This window comes from Crotalus tigris, unplaced genomic scaffold, assembly GCF_016545835.1.
Source record: "Crotalus tigris isolate CLP2741 ecotype Arizona unplaced genomic scaffold, ASM1654583v1 scf7180000017731.4096049, whole genome shotgun sequence".
In the NCBI taxonomy this organism is placed as follows: domain Eukaryota; kingdom Metazoa; phylum Chordata; class Lepidosauria; order Squamata; family Viperidae; genus Crotalus; species Crotalus tigris.
This window is the reverse complement of record NW_024096599.1, coordinates 12,852-36,597: the sequence shown is the minus strand read 5'-3', so window position 1 is coordinate 36,597 and position 23,746 is coordinate 12,852. Positions and strand designations below refer to the sequence as shown.

General features: G+C 36.4%; 1 protein-coding gene across 1 annotated transcript in view; it reads left to right on the top strand.

Moving 5' to 3' along the window:
- The window catches only part of LOC120306253 (disks large-associated protein 1-like), a 179,701-nt gene extending 158,290 nt beyond the window's left edge, over positions 1-21,411 (top strand). The window contains exon 3 of the mRNA XM_039339116.1: positions 20,361-21,411. Within this exon, the coding sequence (XP_039195050.1) occupies positions 20,434-21,411 (978 nt within the window). The 5' untranslated portion in view covers positions 20,361-20,433. The remainder of the gene's footprint in view (positions 1-20,360) is intronic.
- Positions 21,412-23,746: the final 2,335 nt, after the last annotated feature.

Here is a 23,746-nt window from a genome sequence, read left to right as displayed (position 1 = left end):
GTCCTTGCTTAATATCCTTTTGTTTAGCAACTGTTTAAAGTTACGATGTTGCTGAAAAAAATAGACTTGCAACTGGTCCTCAAACTTAGGACTGTTGCAGTGCTCCCAAGGTCACATGATAAAAATCTGAGTCCTCCTTTGTTTATGATCACTCTTCTTGCCCCCCCCCCCAGATGTATTTTCTCCCTCCCTCTGTTCCAATTACATACCAGTCATGTCAGGCCAGGGCATGAGGGCTGCCAATGAGGCATGACTCTTGGAAGACTGTTTCTGCGGTGGTGGACTCTTATTATGCAAGCCATCAATGGGGGATGGTGGTGCATTTCTCTGGGGCTTGCCATACTGCAGCTCTGGGGCTGCTTCCTGCACTGCAGCTCTAAGGCTTCTTCCCATGGTGCAGCAATGTGATTTCTTGGTATATATCATTGGGGCTGCTTGCTGCACTGAATAATTGGGATATTTGTCACACTGCAACAATGGGACTGCTTGCTCCTCCTGGCTTGCCATCACCAAGAAGATTATGATGATCCTGCCAAGGAAAAATGCAGGGAAGAAGGTCTAATAGGATGGCAATAGAGAGTGGTAAAATACCTCTTGACCTCATCCAGGCAGAGATGAGGAGACAGAGATAGACAGATGAGGGAAGTTAAAGTAGAGGCAGTGCCTTGCCTTGGAAGAATTAAGGCTTGGGAGGGCCCCAAATGGGAACGGTTTGGATCAGGGTGGGTCCTTGCTTGACAACCACGTGGGATTCACCTAACAACTGCAATTAGGAATGCTGGCATTGCTGCCGCCAAGCAGAATTATTATGTCCTGTTTTGTTTAACTGCCATTTGGGTTAGCAATAAAGTTGCCAATTCAAAGTGACAACTACCTGTACCCAGTATTCATTTTGTTTTGTAAAAGGTCGCACAACTCACTGTGTTCTAAATTCAGAATTAATTTCATGGATGTTTGAGTATCTGCAGATGGGAAGTAAAGAAGGAACAAGTTTCACTGAAATCTCTCATACAGTTGTTTGATTATAACACACATAGAATGGAATCCACAGAACTGCCTGTACAATCCTTACTTAGTTGTATAATAATTATTGGGCAAGCCAGTCTCGGTTCTCATGCTAAGATTGCTTATGCACATTGGAAAATGCAATAATGTACTAGTTATATAGTATCCTAAGATATTCTAGCAACAGTGCAAAAAGCGCAGTAGAAGCAATAGTAGAAAACAGCATTAACATAGCAACCGTTTTGGCTGATCCCACAGATTCCTTAGCAACACTATCATCTCTCAGCATTCACAATGTTCTCACATTAGTCATGCATGGAAGACACTAATTAACATACAGCAACAGTGATGACATCTGGCAATCCATTCTATACAGGATTCTATACTGTACTATGGCTTCACTAATATAGCTAATAGTATAGCAAGTAGTGTTAAGAGTACTGTGGGACAGTGAACTGACCACTGGAGCCATCAAGTATTTTTCCCATCTGAATTCCAGTTTTGGTGTTCCCTGGGAAGGAGGGTTAAAACAGCTCCACCCTCTCCTAAATTGGGAGGTTTGTTTTATAAAAAGGGAACTGCAAGCGAACATCTATATGGGTGCATCAAGAAAAGAGTCAATCCTGGAAGCTAGCAGAGATGTGGGAAAGAGAAACTGCCAACCCAAAGCATGAATAGACTTCAGTCTGCAAGAGAAATGTTCAGTTGGGACAAAAGAGAGCCTAACTAGAATCCGCAAACTCAAGCAAGACTGCAAATCAAACCAAGCTCACTGCATGCAGCAGCCCAAGTGCAGAGTTCTACAAACCAGCTCCAGAAACAGAGGACTGAGTGCTGGAGGAAGAGAAAAGCCCATTCACAAGTCTAAAAAGGAATGCAAAGGATTTTCACCTACAAATGGACTGAGATTGGCTACAAAAGCTGAATACCTGGGAGAAGAAAAAAAGATGTAAAGGGCTCAGAAATAGTTAAGATAAGAAAACATTGTTACAAATGCAGGCATACAAACATAGAAATAGAACAAAGAGAAATTTAAGAATAGAGATAGTTCTAAATTTATAGTAATAGGAAGGGAGAAGAATAGGATATGAGTTTAATGTTGTAAAATGGAATAGTTGTGTATGGAGAAAGATGAATAGTTTTTGTGTACTTTACTATGTTAAGAAAAATCTTAACAATTACCAACAATTCACTGGCAATTATGCATGCAATTTTCCAAGTATAAGTTTTCTGTGAGGTTAAATCCAGTCACCTGCTTTGCCAAGAATTATACCAGGACTACAGAGAGTTATTATTCTCAACACAAGAATCAGACAATTCCATCATTTAGAGAACAGATTTTTTTGAATATTATGTCTGGTTTGAGACATTACAGACAAACTGCAACTGATTTGGACAAGAACCTGCGAAGATAGCTAGAAATTCAAAATTAAGTCCTATGCAGACAGTTTGAAAGAAATTAGATTGTTTACTCTTGAGAAGACTAAATGGAGATTAAAGACTAAATGAAGATTAGTTTTCTTCATCTACCCTTAAGGATGTCACCCAGAAAGGAAACACCTATTCTTTATAGTATAGGATATGTAATGTAATAGTAGTAAAGTTGGAAGGGACCTTGGAGGTCATCTAGTCCAACCCCCTGCTCAGGCAGGAAACCCTACACCATTTCGGACAAATGGCTGTCCAATCTCGTCTTAAAAACTTCCAGTGTTGGAGCATTTACTGCTTCTGGATGCAGGCTTTTCCACTGATTAATTGTTCTCACTGTCAGGAAGTTTCTCCTTAGTTCAAGTTTCCTTGATTAGTTTCCACCCGTTGCTTCTTGTCCTGCCTTCAGGTGCTTTGGAAAATAGCTTAATTCCCTCTTCTTTATGGCAGCCCCTGAGATATTGGAATACTGCTATCATGTCCCCCCACTCTTCGTTAAACTAGACATACCCAATTCTAGCAACCGTTCCTTATATGTTTTAGCCTCCAGTCCCCTAATCATCTTTGTTGCTCTTCTCTGTACTCTTTCTAGAGTCTCAACATCTTTTTTACATCGTGGTGACCAAAACTGGATGCAGTATTCCAAGTGTGGCCTTACCAAGGCATTGAAGAGTGGTATTAATACTTCACGTGATCTTGATTCTATCCCTCTGTTAATGCAGCCTAGCACTGTGTTGGCCTTTTTGGCAGCTGCAGCACACTGCTGGCTCATATTTAGGTGATTGTCTACTAGGACTCCGAGGTCTCTCTCACAGTTACTACTATTGAGCATGGTGCCATCTATGCTGTACTTGTGCATTTGGTTTTTCTTGCCTAAATGTAGAACCTTGCTTTTTTCACCATTGAATTTCATTTTGTTAGTTAGTGCCCAGTGTTCAAGTCTGTCCAGATCCTTCTGTATCTTAAGCCTGAAGTGTTGGCTATTCCTGCCAGCTTGGTGTCGTCTGCAAATTTGATGACTTCCCCATCTATCCCTTCATCCACATCGTTGATGAAAATGTTGAAGAGCACTGGCTCAGAACAGAGCCCTGGGGCACCCCACTACACACTTCCCTCCATATAGATGCAGTTCCATTGTATTGTCTGTTTGATCCACATTTTTAAATTAACTTTAAGAAGAGGTTGCTTAGCCAAGCTAACTCTTCCTATTTATTTTCACTAGCTGTAAGATAACAAACTTCCTTTTCTAACCTTAATTAGATCATTATTTTTCAGTTTTGTCCTAACTAGGTGCCCAGGACTTATTAGATACTTATCAGTGTACCTGATAATATATATAATATATAACCTTCCTTTGCTGATGCAACTTGTGGGGAGAGAGGGGTGAGGAAACAGGTTGACAAGCTATAAAACAAAGTTTGTTTTGTCCAGCAAAAGTAACCCCCCATGGAATTTTGTAGTGAATAATGAGGTTGGCCTTGAAGGACAAAGGGAAGATCCACTACCAAGGTAACAATCAGATAAATGAAACTTGAGCCCGACTAAGAAAGTAGTTTGTAAAAAGCTTCAGGCAGCCAGTCTCCCACCTCCCACAACAATTCTCATGAAGGTAAAAGAGGAAGAAAAGGCAGCACAATCAGACTTGCAAGATTCTATTGCTGTGTCTGTTCTGATAAAAGTAGCATTCAGTCTGCACTAAAATTGTTTTAGTGTCTGTTTCTGCCTGATAGATATATGTTCACGTATCAAATGTAGATACATTAAAATAAGGTATTTATTAAAATTAGCAGTAATATTTTCCATCAAAAAGTCTGTGTTCATTCCCTGACTTGATAGATTCAGTTCTGCTCTGCCCTTAAAGTATTTAATGGTTCACCTTTAAATATATATATTTATATTATTTATCTGAAGCCTTACTTTCTTCCTTTGTAAAGCAGATGCAATCTCCATTTCTTCAGCAGGAGACAAGGCATATGAAATACGACTCTTCTCATTAAGATGATTTAGATCATGCCATTATATTATTCTTTTACTAAATCTTATTAGTGGTATATGCAAACTGCCAGGAGCCACTCCTGAATCATTAGTATACTGGGAGACATTGCCATGCATAAATTTGGTAGTGATGTCATTTTTAATTAAATGTTTGTCTGGCGATCAACCTAATGCTTTTATACTTGTCATATAGTTACTGAAAGTTTTCCTTATTTAGATTATTATATTAATTTTACATATTTCTCCTTTTAATGTAAGATCTTCTGGACTTGGTAAATAAATAAGTAACCTAAAGCTAATGGATGGGAAGGGGAAATACCATATCAGGTGAATTAGAGTGATGACTTCATGCCATATCTTCAGTAATTAGTTGAACTCATAAATTTCTTCCAGAAAATACACATAGAACTCAAAAAGAGAAGAAACAGTAATTTTGCTGAATCCTAATTTACCTCCTGAAATGTGACATACATGCCAAAACAATATTAAGTTAGCTATTGTATGTCTTCCTAATTCTTAATAATTAATTCAGAATATTCTAACAACATGGTGACAGTATGTAGTAGTTAAGGGCTGTCAACTGTCTTGTGAGATGAGCTTAGAGACATACAAAATGTTTTTTTTTTAATCTGCAAATATACAGTAAGATGAGACAAAAGGAGATAACACACATTTCTCTCAGATCAAAACATTCCCAACTGGAAAGGGATGCTGGAGTATTGGCATGGGGAGGAGAAAGCTGGTAGACTTGAAAGAAAAAGATTTAGGAAAGAAAAAGAAAGCTGATGGTTGGAAACCCAAAATGGATTCTAGACAATGTTGGCTTATGAAGACTTCTTGGTTCTAGAGAAAGATAGGCCAAGACTCATGAAACATTGCTGAGTGAGTTCTGAAGATCATCAAATGGATCTATTTCTATAAAAACAGCAAATTGAAATCTATTTGAATTGCAATGAGAGTGATTATTATACAAGTTTATATACAGTATATTATAATGGAAATAACTGACATATGCTAGGAGCACCTGTTTAGTGATATGTAAACTACAATGATCAAGATTTACTTTCCTTAGAAAAATGGTTTTAAAAAGGTGGCCTATAAGATGCTATAGCAGTATTTTTTATCAAGAATGCTTGACAATGCCTTCTTATTCTTAATTTATTCCAACTACACTAATTTTCTTGAGACATTTTACTGTCAAAAACTTACATTTAATTTTGTTCAAAGTAGTTTTCACTGAAGGCTGATTTAACTTTTACATAATCCACCATTTTACAAACTAGGCTATATTGTCATTAATTTACATTTTGTCAAAACTGTAGAACAGGCAGGTGAAGGTAATTTAAAAACTACATTTTAAAAGAATTTTCTGTTTTCAGAAGTAATAATAAAGTTGGAAGGGACCTTGGGGGTCCTCTAGTCCACCCCCTGCTCAGGTAGGAAACCCTATATTATTTCAGAAAAATGACTGTCCATGTTCTTCTTAAAAACTTCCAATGTTGGAGCATTCACAGCTTTAGAGGCAGGTTGTTCCACTGATTAATTTTTCTAATTGTCAGGAAATTTCTCCTTAGTTTTGTAGTACTCATGATTTGAGTACATTTCATGATTTGTACTTACTGGTGGCCTAGGTAGCTGGCTGAAGCTTCCTAAACTACAGCAGATTTGTGTGTGCTGATGAGCTGGGTGGTCATAAGTACTGGATAATAAACAAAGTGTTTATTAGGATAAAGAGAGTGACCTGGATAATGACTTTTTACGAAGTGGTATCCTAAAGTCTTGAAGAAGCCTTTGGGGTGGCTTCATTTTATTTTTATTTAAAATAAAAATTGAAGAGACACCAACTCCTACAACAACATCTGAATAAAGATCAAGATTGACAGAAGTAAATGAAGGAATATAAAGATGGTTTGCTTGACCAAAGTTAAAATAAGACATGTTTCTATAAAGCTATGATATTGTTTATTTTTTGCTGACATCAACTGAAAACTTAAGATTTATGGATTTACATTTAGATAAGAAATGAGTTATAGGAAGAAAATATATTTTTTGAAAACTTATTGGGTGAAGAGTTATCAATTTGTTTATACCTGTACTGAAGATTGGAAGTTGCTTTTTTTAAATTTCTTTCTTTTGCTTTCTTTTTTTCTTTTCCTTTTTTGTACTTTTTAGTCTTTCTCTGAGTTTACTTTGTATTTGCTTTTATTATTGTAATTACAATTACAACTTCAATAAGATTTTTAAAAGTATATAATCAGAGAGAGAAGAAAGCAATAAAAATAAAAAGCAAACTGTTAATAGTAGAGAGCCAATTTGATGTAATGTTTAAGGCAGCACACTAGAAATCATGAGATCATGAATTCAAGTTCGCCTTAGGCACCCATCTAGCTGTGTGATCCTGAGCAGTCATTTCTCTCAGCCCTAGGAAGGAAGCCATGGCAAACTACTTCTGAAAAATCTTGTCAAGAAAACTGCAGGGACATCTCCAGCCAGTGTTCAAGAAGTGGGCACGATTGAACAGAGGGTAAACAAACATAAAAAGGATGCTTATAAGGACCGTAAAACTGAAGAAAAATAATAATAGTGACAGCGACATAAATCTACATATTGAAATATTTTATATCATTTTGAAAGTTGGGATACTTGTTAAAATAAATCTGTGTGAAAATCAGATATTGTAGAGTAATTGACAGCTGTAATTACGGACAAAGCCAGTTATTTGATAATATGTAGTGAAAATATAAGAAGCTGAAAAGAAAAAAGAAGAAAAAAGGCACCTTTACAACCTCTTTTCTTTCTGTTATAAACCATTTCTAGAACTGTTAGCTTTACAAGATAACTACCAAATGTGAAAGGCCATGAATTCCTAAACTACCTCATCATATGGGGCCAAGAAAGGCAGGTTGAAGTTACAGGTACTCAGAACCACTGAGTGCCACCTGGTGGTATGTCTTTTCTATGATGATGCTCAGAAATACTTTTCTTTCTAAAGGTCAGCTGAATATATTTTAGCACAGAAAAGGATGAATGGGTATATAATTCTTTCTCCAAGAAACTTTGGCATCTGTGTTATTTTCTGGTATAAAATAGGTTTATTCTCAGAGGCGTTTTAAATAAATACATTTTTTTAGAATAGTTTATTTATTTAGAAAATTTGTATTGACCCTCACTCGCACATGGCAACTCAAGGCAGCTTACATAAATAGAAAACACCCTATAAAAAATAAAATAACAAGAGGAAAAATAATAAAATAATATAATAATTCCCCACTCCAATGACAGTACACATTAAACTAGCCATTTGATGGTCTCTAGGTCTTCAGTGCCTTCCGAAAGAGTGTTAGACTGGGGGCCAGTCTAATCTCTGAGGGAATGATGTTCCAGTCACAGAGAGCCACCATGGAGAAGGAAATCTATATTTAAAACATTATAATTGATTCATCCATCCTGCTGTCTCAATTATTTTAAAGTTTCAAAGAATTTTAAAAAGTGCTTTTTAAAATTGTAGTGCTTTATTAAAGGCTTTTTATTGTATTTTATTTTGTGTTTGTGGTTCACTATAATAATGAATATTGCCACCCAGTGCAAATGGCTGGGTGGCAATATTCTCAATATCTATGTAGAATTAAATAATATTTTGAATTGGATTGGGAAGCAGATAATCCAAACAATTATTACCGAAGGACATATGTTTTCTGACTGAAAGCAGTCCTACTAAGTATATTTGGGATATATTAATTCAAGTGAAGAAAATATGAGTTGCCACCACAAAAACAAGCTTCAACTTTTAGAGGAGCTGTAAAACGTCAGTGGTCCTATGCTAATATTAAGAGTTGTGTGGGACGGCAATGCCAATTTCATTGCCTTATGAGTAGTGATTAACTGCCAACTGACAAGCTATATTTCAGTGGCACTAAAGGGATACAGTTCAAACATAACAGCAGTTGCTTTACATTCTGAAATTATGAGGCTGAATTTCTGGCATAGTCAGTAGTGGTGGGAGAGACTTCATATAAGGCAGCTTCTTTGCTTCTTTGCTTTAGAAAGAACTTGCAACTTTAGAAATTTAGCAGTTATACCATTAAAGTATCCACCATTTCTGTGAAACTTTATACAGAAATTAAAAAAAAAAGTTGAATATAACATTCAAGTTGTGATCAGCATCATAAGATTTCAACATCAACAAAGATTTAGTCTTAAAAATTTGAGAGTGCTGATTAAAATTTTCTTTGTAGTTTGAGTTGCAAGACTTGATTTTAAACCTTTGTAAATCTTGTTAAGAATGCATTGTCTAACATCTTTCCGACACCTTTGATAAATAGTTTAAAATTAAATGAAAAATTCAGCTCTCCCATAATCATCTACTGTTTGCCACCATTATTGTTTAGGACAATTAAAAATGTATTTTTTTAATCACAGTGAAACCATAAGTAGTCCTTAACTTAGCACCACAATTGGGATCAGGTTGTCTTTGAATATTCATGAGATCAGAAGACTGCCGTGTTCCTTTTCTCAGAACATCTATCTGTACTCTTGAGTGCTTCTGAATGGGAAGTTAGGTCAGTGCTTCCAGAAAAACATCTGTCATCTCCTTCTGTAGTGAATGCAGCATCTGGATAAAAAAGAGCCTGGAACTTTTCATATGTCCCCTGTCAATGATAATTTTAAATTAGTCATGTATTATAACCTATGTTGCTGGGTGATGCAATGTTTAATTATATCTTTAATCAGCTTGGAATATTTTAATTGCCCCAAATCTTTTAGGAGGATGCAGTATGGTTTCAAAATCCAAACAAATTGCTTTTAAAAAACAACCTGTCCACTTACTTCTTGATAAGAGGATTATTTGTCAGATTCCATTGAGCTGTTCTGAATTTGTAAAGTCTTTTAATGCAACTGAGAAAAATAACAATAAAATACATCGAGAGGCCTACATAGCATAAATGCTTCTATGTTTTACTTGGGCAATATGGAGGATTTGAAATGTAACTAATTAATTTGATCTGGAACATGGAACAGTTTCTGAGGAAGAATTAATAAATTAATTGCTTCTACTATATAATTGTAAATTGTTTTCTAGGACATAATTATTTTGACAATCCCCAATGGAACATTTTTGAGAATGATCTGTACCTAGACCTAATTTTATTTTGATTTTATTAGACATTAGAGAGAAGTAGCATCTGACACAATTTTCAGACTCTGTGTGTCAATGCTGCTAACATCGGGTGTTTTTGCATTGACAAGGGATGGAAATGTAGCCATCTTTTACCTTTTGCTTTTAGAGTTAGTTAATGCTGAGAGGGGGGATGTGAACGAGAGTCCAGCTAGACATAACAACACTAAACCTAGCGTGAGAAACAAGGTTATTGTAACAAGAGCTGATAAGGAATTGGCCGGGCTGGAGAACTGGAGAGGAGGCCCTTGCTTCAAGCTAATTGGGGAATGTGATTTATGACTGTTATTTGTAGAAGGGAATTGTGCTTTAATACTATGTGTTCAGGAGAGGGGAATTCAGTTTTTGGCTTTGATTATGCAGTGCTGAGATTATGCTATTCAAAATAAAGATTCTTTAAGGTAAACAATGTCTTGAAGTTCTTTTGAAGAGTTTTATCTGTCAGAACCATGACATTGTGTTGAACTGAGCAGAGAAAAGTCAGAGAGTATTAACTGTACTTCCAGTCCCATTAATGGGTTTTAAATTGTTTAACTGTAAGCAAAGTACTATTGATTACAGTGGTTACTTTATCCCGCTGTATCCATCTATTTTAATTTTAGGCTCTAGTGCTCACATTATAATTAACATACATACCAGAACTTTGAGTAAACTGGTTGCTTGCTGGTTTCATAATATTAAAAAAATAATAATCTCTCCAGGTTTGTGCATGGGAGAATTGTAAATATACCTTTAATAAGACATGATAGAATGCCTCTTTATTTCTAACCTATACACATTTTGTTTGAAAAAATTAATACCAAATATCTTGTAATATTATATTCTATTTCAAGAGTTGTTTTTATTGATATATAAAAATGGTTGTTCTGGAGGCAGAGTTATATCAAAAAATGTATGGGGAATTTGATTATCAGTTTGTAAGTTTCCTTACTTCCTGCTTTACTTTGATTAGAGAAAGAAAGGAGAGAGCAAAAGGAAGTATTTCATTTATTCAAGTAGGTAAGGGTTGTAGTATGCATATATACATATACATATACACTACACACACAGACACAGATACACACACACACACACACACACACACACACACACACCTATATATATATATATGTAGGTCTTTGGTTATTCGGGTTTTCTCACGCGTAAAATTGGAAGTGTCTTGGCGATGTTTCGACGAAGTCCCATTCGTCATCTTCAGGCTGGTGTTTTCAGCTTCGTGATTTGAGGAGCAATGTGTGGTCTTAGCTGTTTCTTCCTTTTAACTGCTAGTGGAGGTATGAACTGATTGGGTGGGAGCTTGGCTGTGTTCTGATTGGGTGGAGGTGTGTTCTGACTGGTTAGGGGCTTGCTGTGCTCTGATTGAATGGGGGGTTGGCTGTGCTCTGATTGGATGGGGGAGTGTTCTGTTTGGGTTGGGGCTTTGTTGTACTTGGGTTTGTCTGAGTTGCAGGGGGATCTGAGATGATGAGCTGCATTGCTGTTCAACAAGAAATCCAATGGCTCCCTAGCACACACCATCTACCAGAAGAAAACACACACAAACCGCTATCTGCACGCTCTCTCACACCACCACCCAGCACAGATCAACTCCGTAGCCAAGACACTCATCTCCAGAACAAAACGCTTAGCTGATGAACAACACCTAAAAACTGAACTACACGTTCTCACTAATGTACTAACATCCAATGGATTCCAAAGAAATAAGATTACCAACCTAATCCAAAAAGAAACCACCACTAAAATCCAAGACAGAGAACAAGAAAACAGCAAAGCCCATAAAAGGCACCACAGACAGAATCAGCAAGATCCTCCACAAACACAACATCAAGACAGCATTCTGCACAAACAGAAAAATATCCACCATCCTAAGAAACCCCAAAGACAAAATTGACTTAGAAAATCAAGGAGTATATGAAATCCCATGCACTGCTTGCCACACCACATACATCGGACAGACCAACAGAAGAATAAGTGCACGCATTGAAGAACACAAGAACTCAGTCAAAAAAGAGGAACCAACTTCTTCCCTGGTCCAACACCTTAAAGCCACAGGACATGAAATTGACTTTAAAAAGACCAGAACTATCACCAAAACTGAACATTTTAATAACAGAATAATCAGAGAAGCCATCGAGATAGAAAAACACCCACACAGCATGAATAAATGAGATGATACCTCCCGCCTACCAGCCATTTGGAAACCTGCCCTTTTTGACAAACGAGTCCCTAACACAAAGAATGACATCAGACCCACACTCACAAAAACCACACAGGATGTCACCACCACACATCCACGCAAAAAGCAAACCCAAACCCACACCGATGATGAGGCACGACCACAAACCAGAAGCCAGACCACAGCTGTATCATAGCCACTTTAAACCCCTCCAATCCATACATGAAGCAAACTGATACCCACCATGAAAATGAGGCACGACCACGAAGCCAAACAACAGCAATGCAGCTCACCATCTCAAATCCCCCTGCAACTCAGACTAACCCAAGCACAACAAAGCCCCCACCCAAACAGAACACTCCCCATCCAATCAGAGCACAGCCAAGCCCCTAACCAATCAGAACACCTCCACCCAATCAGAACACAGCCAAGCTCCCACCCAATCAGTTCATACCCACACTGGCAGTTAAAAGGAAGAAACAGCTACAATCACATATTGCTCCTAGAAGCATGAAGCTGAAAACACCAGCCTGAAGATGACGAATGGGACTTCGTCAAAACGTCGCCAAGACACTTCCAATTTTACGTGGGAGAAAACCCGAATAACCAAAGACCTACATACAAACACCCGCGAAAACCTCCGAAAACAAACACACACACACACACACACACACACACACATACAGTTACCAACTTGAATAAATATATATATTAGCAGCAACCCATATTGTGCTATTACACCAGGCATGTCCAACTGCCAGCCCATGGGCCAGATGCATCATGCCAAAACCATGCCTACCCCATTGCCGACAATGGGGAAAAAGTCCTGTGACGTCGCAAGTTTGACATGCCTGTACTACACTGATGTAAAGCTGATTGAATCTGTCATGATTGCTGCAAAATGGCTCCTAGGCTACATTCATATAGTACTTTGAACTAACAAGCTTGTTTAATGATTAATGAATCAGTCACTGACTCTATCATATGTCACAATGGCCACTTTCCAAAACTCCAAAATGGGTGGCACGCTTAGAAAGATTGAGGAAATAGTGATAGCATACATGTTTGTTAAGCAATGTTTTAGCTAAGGGTGTCCTATGAACACAACCATAAGATTGATTTTATATTTTTAGCCCATTCTCAGAATAGGCAACTAGCCCCAGATGTGTTTCCAAGTTTGCATTCAATAGGAAAGCATATTAACCTAGACTCTGTGATCCAAATGGATCTAATTAAATCAGTTCCAACTAAAATTACAAATACTCTTCTGACAACTTAAGCAGTAATGAGTTCACATTTTAGGGATGCTTAAATATTTTAATAGTTGCTTTTTGTGAAATAGGTACTATATAAATGTGATTAATAAAAAATAAATAATACACCAGCTTCTGTTTACTAATTCAGTGCAATTTATACTAAAAAGAATTTGTGGACAAAACATAGCTATGTGTTTTCGGTGTAAATTTACATGAGTGTTTTTAAAAGTATTTCCTTAAATAGCACTTCTTATTTAACAAAGATTAAGAATATATTCCATTTAATTAATAAATTTAAATAAAGTTAATTTTATAAAAACAACATTCAATGAGATTGTCCATTGTTCTTAATGAGCTGAAAGACAATAGTACTAAAATACAAAAAAGTCATACATATAATTTATTTCAATGACTATGCTGTTGTTCATTCACATTTGCTTTTCGTTATTCTAAATTATTCTCATTTTCTATAATTTCACAAGTGAATCTTGATCTATTTTACTAAAAGCACGCCAAGCTTTGAATAATGCTCATCTAGGAATGACATATGAGTCATGCTAAGCAGCATTCTTAATTATGTATTTAAAAATGGCTGTAGATTCTAGAACCAAGCTTTTAAGTTTGTATTTTGTTAATATATATGAATTTTTGTAACCATCAGTTTCTTGTAAAGAAATGTCATGTATATAATGTTTTCTGCGTTGATATTATCAATTAATTTACATTAAAGTGCTTAAAACAGTTTTACTCTTTCAGTCCTATTTGTTTAAAATTTCAGGTTTTTTTTTGCTGTAGCAATTGGCAAACATTGAGAAGAAAACATATGATAATGAGAAACACTTACAAGAGATATACTGTAGATTTTGGCTGTTGCCACAATCCAGAGCTATATAAAGTGAACTCACAATGCTCAGGATCTTTTTTCCCAACTTCCTTTTCCTGCGGTAAAATCCCTACATAATAGCAATCCATTTCATTGCAAGCAATTTCTATCCAAAGTACTTATCAGTCTCTGCCTTTTCATAGAAGTACTGCCCACATGTGTGTGGAGAAATACATCTCAGGCCAGAGAGGGTTCTTCTGGGGGTTAAACTGGTTTTCAGTCTGCGAAGTTGTGAAAATGTAAGGCATGGGACAAGAAACAGTTAGTGGCAACCAAAATGGCAAATCATCAAACTCCAATATTAGCCAAAGTTCAAAAAAGCAAGAACTAGGCAAGTAGAGGCAAACAGGTGATCTATTCTGAAACAAAAAGAAAGACCAGCATGGTATGATATAGCAAAAGAAATCCATGGAGAGCCAATATGAACTAAGCCTGATATTTCAATTATAGAGGGTATTATAATTGGTATTCCAAGTTGGGACTTAACCAGGACTAGTAAGAATCAGTATAATTTCTTGAAAACTAGCTGCCTTGAAATTCAAAGCAAGATTATGATCCAAAAGCGCCCTTCAGATTGGCTTCAAGATTTCTGTGACCAAGTGGAAAACCCAATTTACATTATTTTTGGACTCATTTAACTGCACTAACATCATTAATCTGCCTCTGCCTCTATAATAACTATTACTCATTTTAAACATGCAAAAATAATCTTCCATATTATGTAATATCTTGTATTATAATATATAATGTGCTATATATTTACACCTAGGTTCTGGATCTTTCTGTTGGACGGAGTTTAACATAATATTGTTCATTTTTTGATATTTTATACAAGTCTGGTTGTGTGAATAGTTGTTAAAGAATCAGTATGGCATATTTTTCTTCATAGGTTACTCAGGTTACGTGTTTTGTTCTTCCCATTCACATTGAGCTGTGTGGGCAGTGGATCATCTTTATTGTTGGTGAATAGATTATATATTTAGCTGTTCATCTGTTCTTCACATAATGACAAAAAACCCATGTTCTCAGTAATTTCAAACTAATTTAGGTGGCCTTAGAATTAGTTCTTTCTTTCCCAGAGTGTATTCCTAAATTATATATATTGAACTACAGCTCCTATATTTTCACTCAGAAGAAACAATGCTGTTATGGGAATTGTATTATACACAACTATGTCTGGAAGGTGCTACATATTAAAAAGCAATAAATGATACAAAAATCAGGAATTCACAGTTTATTAGAAAAGGCAATGACATAAATATCTTTTAATTTATATGCTGTAAATGTCTATATAGTACAGCTTAATTTGAGCCCGAGTAATGAGGTATCATAATTACTAGAACCTTAAATATTCCCCAACTTTTCTTTTCCCATTTTATCCAGATTTGAACATTTATAAATTATGTTTATTATACCAATATTTTAATGTGGATTATAACTGAATTGATCCTGCTTTACTGAATTCACAGGATGAATAGTAGTTTTGTGAGGTTGGAGGTCATGGCAATTTGGTTTAAACAAAACTAAATACAGCCCAAAGTGTTTATCACATCTTATTTTTATAATACTATACAATGCATTATTGCTATATCAGCTCAAAAAATCATTAATTGTCTTTGATTAGATTTAATAGTCCATAAAGTTAATTTTGATGTTTTTTGCTCAGTATCTGCAATTTGTATTGTTGACTTTATATTGTAGATTCCATCAAACTGAAATGGAATTTTTGTGGCAAACTTTAGTCCATCACAAAAACTCTCTAGTTTTCCACACATGCCCACTTAGAAAAGGCTATGCAGAAGCTGTAAATCTTTAAATATGCAATTCAACAATTCTGACCATATTTCTGTAGAGACTGGAAGTCAAGAGGGGGAGAAAAATGGGAAGGGGAAGGGGAAGGGGAAGCGGAAGGAAGGAAGGAAGGAAGGAAGGAAGGAAGGAAGGAAGGGAGGGAGGGAGGGAGGGAGGGAGGGAGGGAGGGAGGGAGGAATATGGTCTTTCTCCTTCCATATTTCACAGAATTAGAGCTTTCTCTAGAATACTAAGTTTTTGCATATTGTGTCTGAAATAAAATAACTTTAGCCTGGTCATTTATACCTTGAATGAGAATTTGTTGATTTGTTGATTCTCAGCCACTCACCTTGTACAAACACCAGGTGAGAGCTGTATTGAAGGCTGTGAATCCCAGCAAAGCTGCAGGCTCAGATGGGGTACTGGGGAGTGTGGTAAAGAACTGTGCTGATCAATTAGCAGGGGTCCTGACAAGGATTTTTAACATCTCCTTGCAAATGGCCTGTGTACCATCATGCTTGAAAGCAGCTACCATTGTCCCAGTTCCGAAGAAAACAGCAATCAGTTGCCTAAACGACTACAGACCCATTGCATTAATGTCTGAAGTGATGAAATGCTTTGAAAGATTGGTTCTCCAACATCTTAGGACATGCCTCCCACTGGACTTTGATAAACATCAGTTTGCCTACAGGGGAAATAGGCCGACAGACGATGCCATAGCTACTGCTTTACATTTGATAGCAAGCCATGAGGAGAAACCTGGAAGCTATGTCAGGATGTTTTTCATTGATTATAGCTCAGCTTTCAACACCATTCTGCCGAGTATCCTTATTGAAAAGCTGACTGGCCTGAATTTTCTCCCCTCCATCTTGATTGGATTAAAGACTTTCTGAGGGACCAGCTACAAACAGTGAGGGTTGGGTCTGTTTTATCTACCTTCCTGAAGCTTTGCACTGGCTCGCCACAGGGCTGCGTGCTTAGCCCTTACCTGTACTCTTTGTACACACATGATTGTGTATCATCCAACCCATCCACTGCGATCATCAAGTTCGCAGATGATACCACTGTGGTGGGTCTTATTACAGGTGGAAATGAGACAGCATACAGGGGGGAAGGTACAAAAACTATCCTCATGGTGTCTAAAGAACAACTTGCATCTGAACATCGGCAAGACAAAGGAGATGATGTTAGACTTCGCGAGGAAAAGAGAGGAACCTGCCCCACTTTACATCAAAGGGGACTGTTTGGAGAGAGTTTCCTCCTTCAAATTCCTGGGAGTCTACCTCTGTGAAGATCTTACCTGGAAAATTAATACAGCCCAGGTGGCCACAAAGGCCCAGCAGAGATTCCACTTCCTCAAGGAGGGTAGAACAGGGTAGAACGACAACTCATGACCTTCTTCTACTGGTCTACTGTTGAAAGCGTTCTCACACACTGTATTGTGGTTTGGTATGCTGGCTTGATAGCTGCGGACAGGAAGGTATTACAGAGGGTGGTGAACACGGCACAGAACATCATGGGCTGTTCCCTGACACCACTGGATGACATTGCCAGGGCCTGTTGCCTTGGTAGAGTGAGGAAAATTCTCAGGGATGACTCACACCCTGGTTGGTACCTCTTTACTCTCCTACCATATAGCCAGCCATACCAACAGGCTGAAAATCAGCTTCTATCCATGGGCTGTCAGACTCCTGAATGGGACATATTTTTATGCATGATAGACTCATGAGGCCGGTGTGCTGTGCAATTAGCTCACAAGGTGTAATAAGCTGGTGGGTTTGTAGTCACTGTGGTTGTGGGAGGGGGCACGGAGGGAAACTCAGCCAATCTCACTGTATATATGTTATATTTTGATAATAAAGGTTCATTCCATTCCATTCATTCCACAATCTTTAGATTTGTTTTCTTGGCTGTTCCCTGGTATTCTCAGAAATCCTCTTCAGCATTAAGTGTCCAATATAATAACGTAAATAAGGACTAAGTTGCCAAACAAATATATGAAGAGGAATGAAAAGGAAGTCTGAGAAAGCCATGTTGAATGGAACTGGCAAGATTCTCAGAAAACAAAAAGCAAAGCAAAGATTTATGGATGTGATGAATACAAGGTTTGCAACGATAGAAAAATATGGAAAGGTTATAGAGGATAACATTTATGTAATTTGATTCTATTTTTGTTTCCATTTTTTTCTTAAATGATACCTTTAATTTCTGGGCTATGTCATACTCTTTGTCTACATTCTGCTAAATGTTGCTTAAGCCAGTGGTGGGATTCAAATATGTGAATAACCGGTTCTCCGTGTGGATGCCGCTTCTGGAAGTCCATACTGGGCCTGGGCAACAAAAAATTAGCTACAGGTTCTGCTGAAGTGGTGCGAACTGGCTTAAGCCAAAAGTGTTGTGTGTATCTGTGTATGTGTGTGTTGTAGTTCAGAAATATTTGGAGAGCACGATTTCTTTCTTTGTATCTTATAACCATGAGAGATGGAATGCACCTTCAATTTAGGCATTTCTTTTTGCATGCTATAAATGTGCACATGACATGTATTGTAGTCTGTGCTGGCCATACATAGCGTTAAGTTTAGATACAAATGAGCTTTATATCTATATTTGTTTCTATCTCCTTTCTTAATCAGAGAAATTAGAAAACCTATTGGTTTCATTCACAAGGTTAGTACAGAGTTGTATTGAACAAAGCTCCTTGAACAGGATGGTTTTATTCTGAACATAAAAGGCAACTTACCATTCTTCTTGCAGTCCTCAACCTCCATATAACCTTCTCAGGAACACAGAGAGAATGATTCTGCTATTTATAGGAGCAGGGAAACTTTTACCAAAAATAATTACTCCTATACCTTTTAGTTCACATGCATTCTACAAATGAAAGGATATCTTACATTTGGTAACAGTTCTGAATATAATCCACAGGTATTCATACTATCCAACCCAGAAACTACAGTTATGACTGTTTTATGGGAGACTCTTTTGTAGCATAGTAGATCATGTTTGCAAAATTGTTGGTAATGCTAAAAAAATATTACACCAAACTGTCACAAACAGTAAACATGATGTAACTGAAAAGATTTGATTCTTTCTGAGGTGCTCTTAAATGCTTTTAAAACCATCCTCATCTTTGAATAAAATATTGTGTTCCATTTGATTGACTACTCAAAATGCTATTTATCTTATATTTTTAGAATGCTTGGCAATACTTCTTGTCAAAAGCAGATATGAGAGATTGAAAAGAATAAAAGGACCACATACTGAACATTAAGGTGGAAATAAATCCCTTTGAGCATTTTCTAATTTATCTTCTCAGCCATGTTATCAAATGAGATTTTATTTCTCATCTCAATGATATGTGATATATCTAAATTATATTTATCTTGAACTTTAATTATGAATATTTCAAACCTGTAGAATTTGTTGTCTGACTGATATATTATCTCAACAAACCCCATTGGAACATTTTTACTTTATTACTTTATAGGTAACTCAAGGCAGTGAACATATGGTATCTAATATTCCTTCTTCCTCCTATTTTCTCCACAACATCAACCCTGTTGGTTGGGCTGAGAGAGAGTGATTGTTCTAAAGTCACCAATCCAATTTTGATGCCTAAGGCAGGACTAGAACTGGTCTCCTGGTTTCTAGCCTGGTGCCTTAACCACTACACCAAACTTACTGTTTTAAATATCTAACTATTCTCTTTTAAGGATTTTAGAGTTCTCTGAATTTTGACATTGACAAATGTATCAGTGTGACTGTAAATTGAGATATCCCATGGCCAAATAACTCTTTCTGTCTATTTTGTGATCAATTCCATGCATTCAAATTGCGTGGCTAGGTGAAGGGAGATAGATTTAACCACATTAGCACTGATTGTTTTGTATGAAGTATTCTTATATCAATCCATAATCTACATACTACTATTATATACTATTTCTTTAGGAATGGAAAAATTCTTCCTTTAGTTTAATAGTTATAAGTGACCAATATACAGGTAGTCCTCAATTTATGACCACAATTGGGGCTGAAATTTTAGTCACTAAGCAATGCAGTTATTAAATCAGCCACACCCAATTTTACAACCTTTTTGTCATGGTTGTTAAGTGAATCACATAGTCATTAAGTAAATACAGCTTCTGCTATTGATTTTATTTGGATGCTGCAACCATCATAAATATCTGCCAGTTACCAAGCATCTAAAGGCTGTGACAGTCATTAGTGTGAGAACCAGTTGTATATCACTTTTTAAATGTGACTTTGAACGGCCATTAAATGAGTGGTTGTAAGTCAAGCTCTATTTGTAGTACCTACCACTGTGCTTCAATGAGTACTATTACAAATTCCAAATATACAGTTTATATATATCTATATCTATATCAGATAATATATGTATCTTTTAACATATCCAATTGTAGCATGATTTCTTAAAGAATTTTCACAGCATCCATATATTTTTTTAATTTGGATCCAGAATATTAATTGCTTTTAATTTCCATTGTAATTAAAGTTAACCATGATAAACTTAATCACACTGATTTTCAGTAGGAATTACCTCAGTTTGCCTCAAATGTTTTAATACAATAAATAAAAATCAAATATGCGTATTATTACATCACTTCACATTTTTGTTCTCCATTTTTCTAGGGATTTCTTGGTGATCTATCGGTAAAATACGTGTACATATTCAGATGACTCTGGGACATTTTTTGCATCAATAATGAAAGGATTATCTGGCAGTCGCAGTCACCATCATGGGGTTGCCTGTGAACCTGTATGTGATTCTCTGCTACATCACTCAGATAGGAAGCCATATTTGTTAAATCCTATGGACCATCATCCTGCAGATCATACTTACTATAATCAAAGAAACTCTTTTCAAGGAGAATGCATGGCTCCATACAGTGATCAGATTGCTAGCAGCACATTTCCTCGGAGACATTATAATTCCCACAAAGAACTTAAGGATGAATGTGCTTTGGTGCCACATGGAACAACCAACAAAGGTAATCGCATCCCTGCCAATCTTTTGGACCAATTTGAAAGGCAGCTTCCTCTTAATAGAGATGGCTACCATACTTTACAGTACAAAAGGACTGCTGTAGAACATCGTAGTGATAGTCCAGGAAGGATCCGCCATTTGGTGCATTCTGTTCAAAAGCTTTTCACAAAATCTCATTCTCTTGAAGGCCCATCAAGGGGCAGCATCAATGGAGGCAAATCAAGCCCAGAAGACACACAGAGTATAAGATATGGCAAACGTAGCAAAAGTAAAGATAGAAGATCAGATGGAAAATCCAGGTCAAATGCATCTGGATGGTGGAGTTCAGATGACAATCTAGATAATGATGTTTGTATTTATCGTGGACCAAGTGGGATAATGACTATGGGAAGATGTCCCGACCGTTCCACTTCTCAATACTTTATGGAAGCCTATAATACTCGAAGCGAACATACAGTAAAGCCTTCCAGAAGCAATAATGATGTTAAATGTTCTACCTGTGCAAATCTGCCTGTAAATTTGGATGCTCAGTTAATGAAAAAAAGCTCTTGGTCCTCTACTCTGACAGTAAGCAGAGCTCGTGAAGTTTATCAAAAAGCTTCTATGAATATGGACCAGACAGTTCTGAAATCAGAGACTTGTCAACAGGAACGGTCCTGCCAATATCTTCAGGTACAGTATATGTCATTTATTTGATTATTTGTACTGCTCTTGGTTCCATGTATATTTTTCACACTGAGATGAGATTGCAAATGAAAAGATGTAAGTGGGAGTTAATCTAAATACAAATTATGAATAAATCTGCATTTTGGTTGCTAAGAAGCAGTGTTTCAAATGAATGCATACAGTGAGGAACTGATTCACTTTCTTAATATATGAAAAGAACAAGAGCTCCTTAAATAATTGGGAGGGAGATTAAAAAGGCACTCTAGGCACACAAAACAGCACAGCAGGATCACAAGGAGCTAGAGGTAGTAAAGCTTTCATTTTGCAGTACAATCTCAATGAATTGATATTCCCAGGACAGAGATTTGTTGGCTGCTGTAATCTTGGGATCTGCCTTCATGTTATTTGGTGATGAAAACTTGAGACCTTTTAAACACTTAGTAATGTCACAGCGTTTTGTATACTATGAACCAACCTACAGTCAGTTTTTGTCACATACAAAACAACTGAACAGCCTTTAGGAAATAATTATATGAAGTGACCAGGTTGGTGTTCCTGGCTGTTATTCCTTTAAAATAAATAGCTAGCACTCTCTGAAAAATGCAAAGTTGAAAGACTGAAATTATTGAGTGTTCTGATTATACTCTTTAGGAGTACATCAGTGACTCCCGCACAAGCTGTTTGCAGTTAATAAAGCGTCACTATTTTTCACCAGTATTGTATCTTTAAATGTCAAGAATCAGATGTCTGCTCTTGGAGCTATCATACTGCCGGTTAATTTTTGTGGCAAGAACGTGGATCAGAAAATTAACAGTTTCAGCTGTAAAAGATCTGTGGATTATTTTTTATGCATTTTCTTTTAAAATGGCTATGGCACATTTAACTGTGCATGGACAGTGGAATAATGTCAAACAAAGAAGAGAGAAGACTATGAGGAAAAAAGAGGTTTGATCAATAAAATATTTTGTTGTTGTTGGGTGGGGGATTGTAGGGACTAATTCATTGCTCTATTTTTTTTATCTGCTATATAGTTTTATTTCAAAACATTGGGCACTCCACAGTTAGTTCTAGCTGTATTTAGCCTGATGGACAGCTTACAATCATAATTTTGCACTTGCATCTCCATGTTCAGGTAAAGGATTGGAGTCTATTGTCCTGCTGACTTATAGTTTTATAGTTCAGATGACCTAGAAATGAAACCAGAATACCAAGTTTTAAGGGGTTATTTTTAAATAAAAAAGCATTATACATGAAGGCGCATTCAAAAATATAAAGCAGCATGATGTATGTCCTGTATGAATGTTTATCTCTGCATATTCTTATGTTCTTGGAGGAGACTGTTAGCATCAGAAAGTGGGGAATTAAGAAGATTCAGTATGATACTGTTATGTTGTATGTCAGGCCAGAAAAAAATTACCTTCAGAGACTTGCCAGTTATATAGCTCATGACCTAATATATGATTGTATATGAGTGTGTGTGTGTGTGTGTGTGTGTGTGTGTGTGTGTGTGTGTGTATCTGTGACTGTGACTGTGACTGTGTGTGGATAGATAGATAGATAGATAGATAGATAGATAGATAGATAGATAGATAGACAGACAGACAAGATAGATAGATAGATAGACTCTTCTTTTGGCGTGGGCTCTTTTGCAAGGACTAATAATATAACTAATAGGATTATCTCACCGAAATAAAATTAATATACAAGTTTGCATATTACCCAGGAATGAGTTTCACTTAATTTAATGGAGCTTATATCTTATATCTGACGGGATATGTACATACTTGTCATGTTAGAGGGCGTTACCTATTCTTCTTCACTTAATATATAAAATTCATTCTGAATGTATACTTAAGGTGTACTTAATTGTTCTTACATTTTGCCATGCAACATAAGATTGTAAGTTGACATTTATTTAGAAAGAAGTAAGAAATTTCATTATTTTGAGATGGTTAATAAAATATGATGGATACAAGGAAGGTACAGGGGAACAAGATGAGTACTTTAGATAGTCTTTAACTCTATTAATCAAGTAAGAATTCCAAGTTAAAACAGTAATATAAGACATAAGATTTTTGCAGATTCTTTAACAAACAAGTATAAAATATTCATATTTGCAAAATCACATCTCTGTTATCCCTAGAAGAAGCCATGTTCATTAACGTTTATGCACAACAAAACAAATGTGTTAAGCAAAGAGATCTGTCAGTTTTTTTAATTAGTTTCCCTGAAGAGAAAAACTTCCAAATAGGTAATTTTCAAGTAAGGTAAACTCCCAGGTTTTTCTAATGACACTGATCAACCATTGTTATATTATTCTGACTATAAATATAATGATTTTTTTAGGTAAATCCAACTTCTGTGC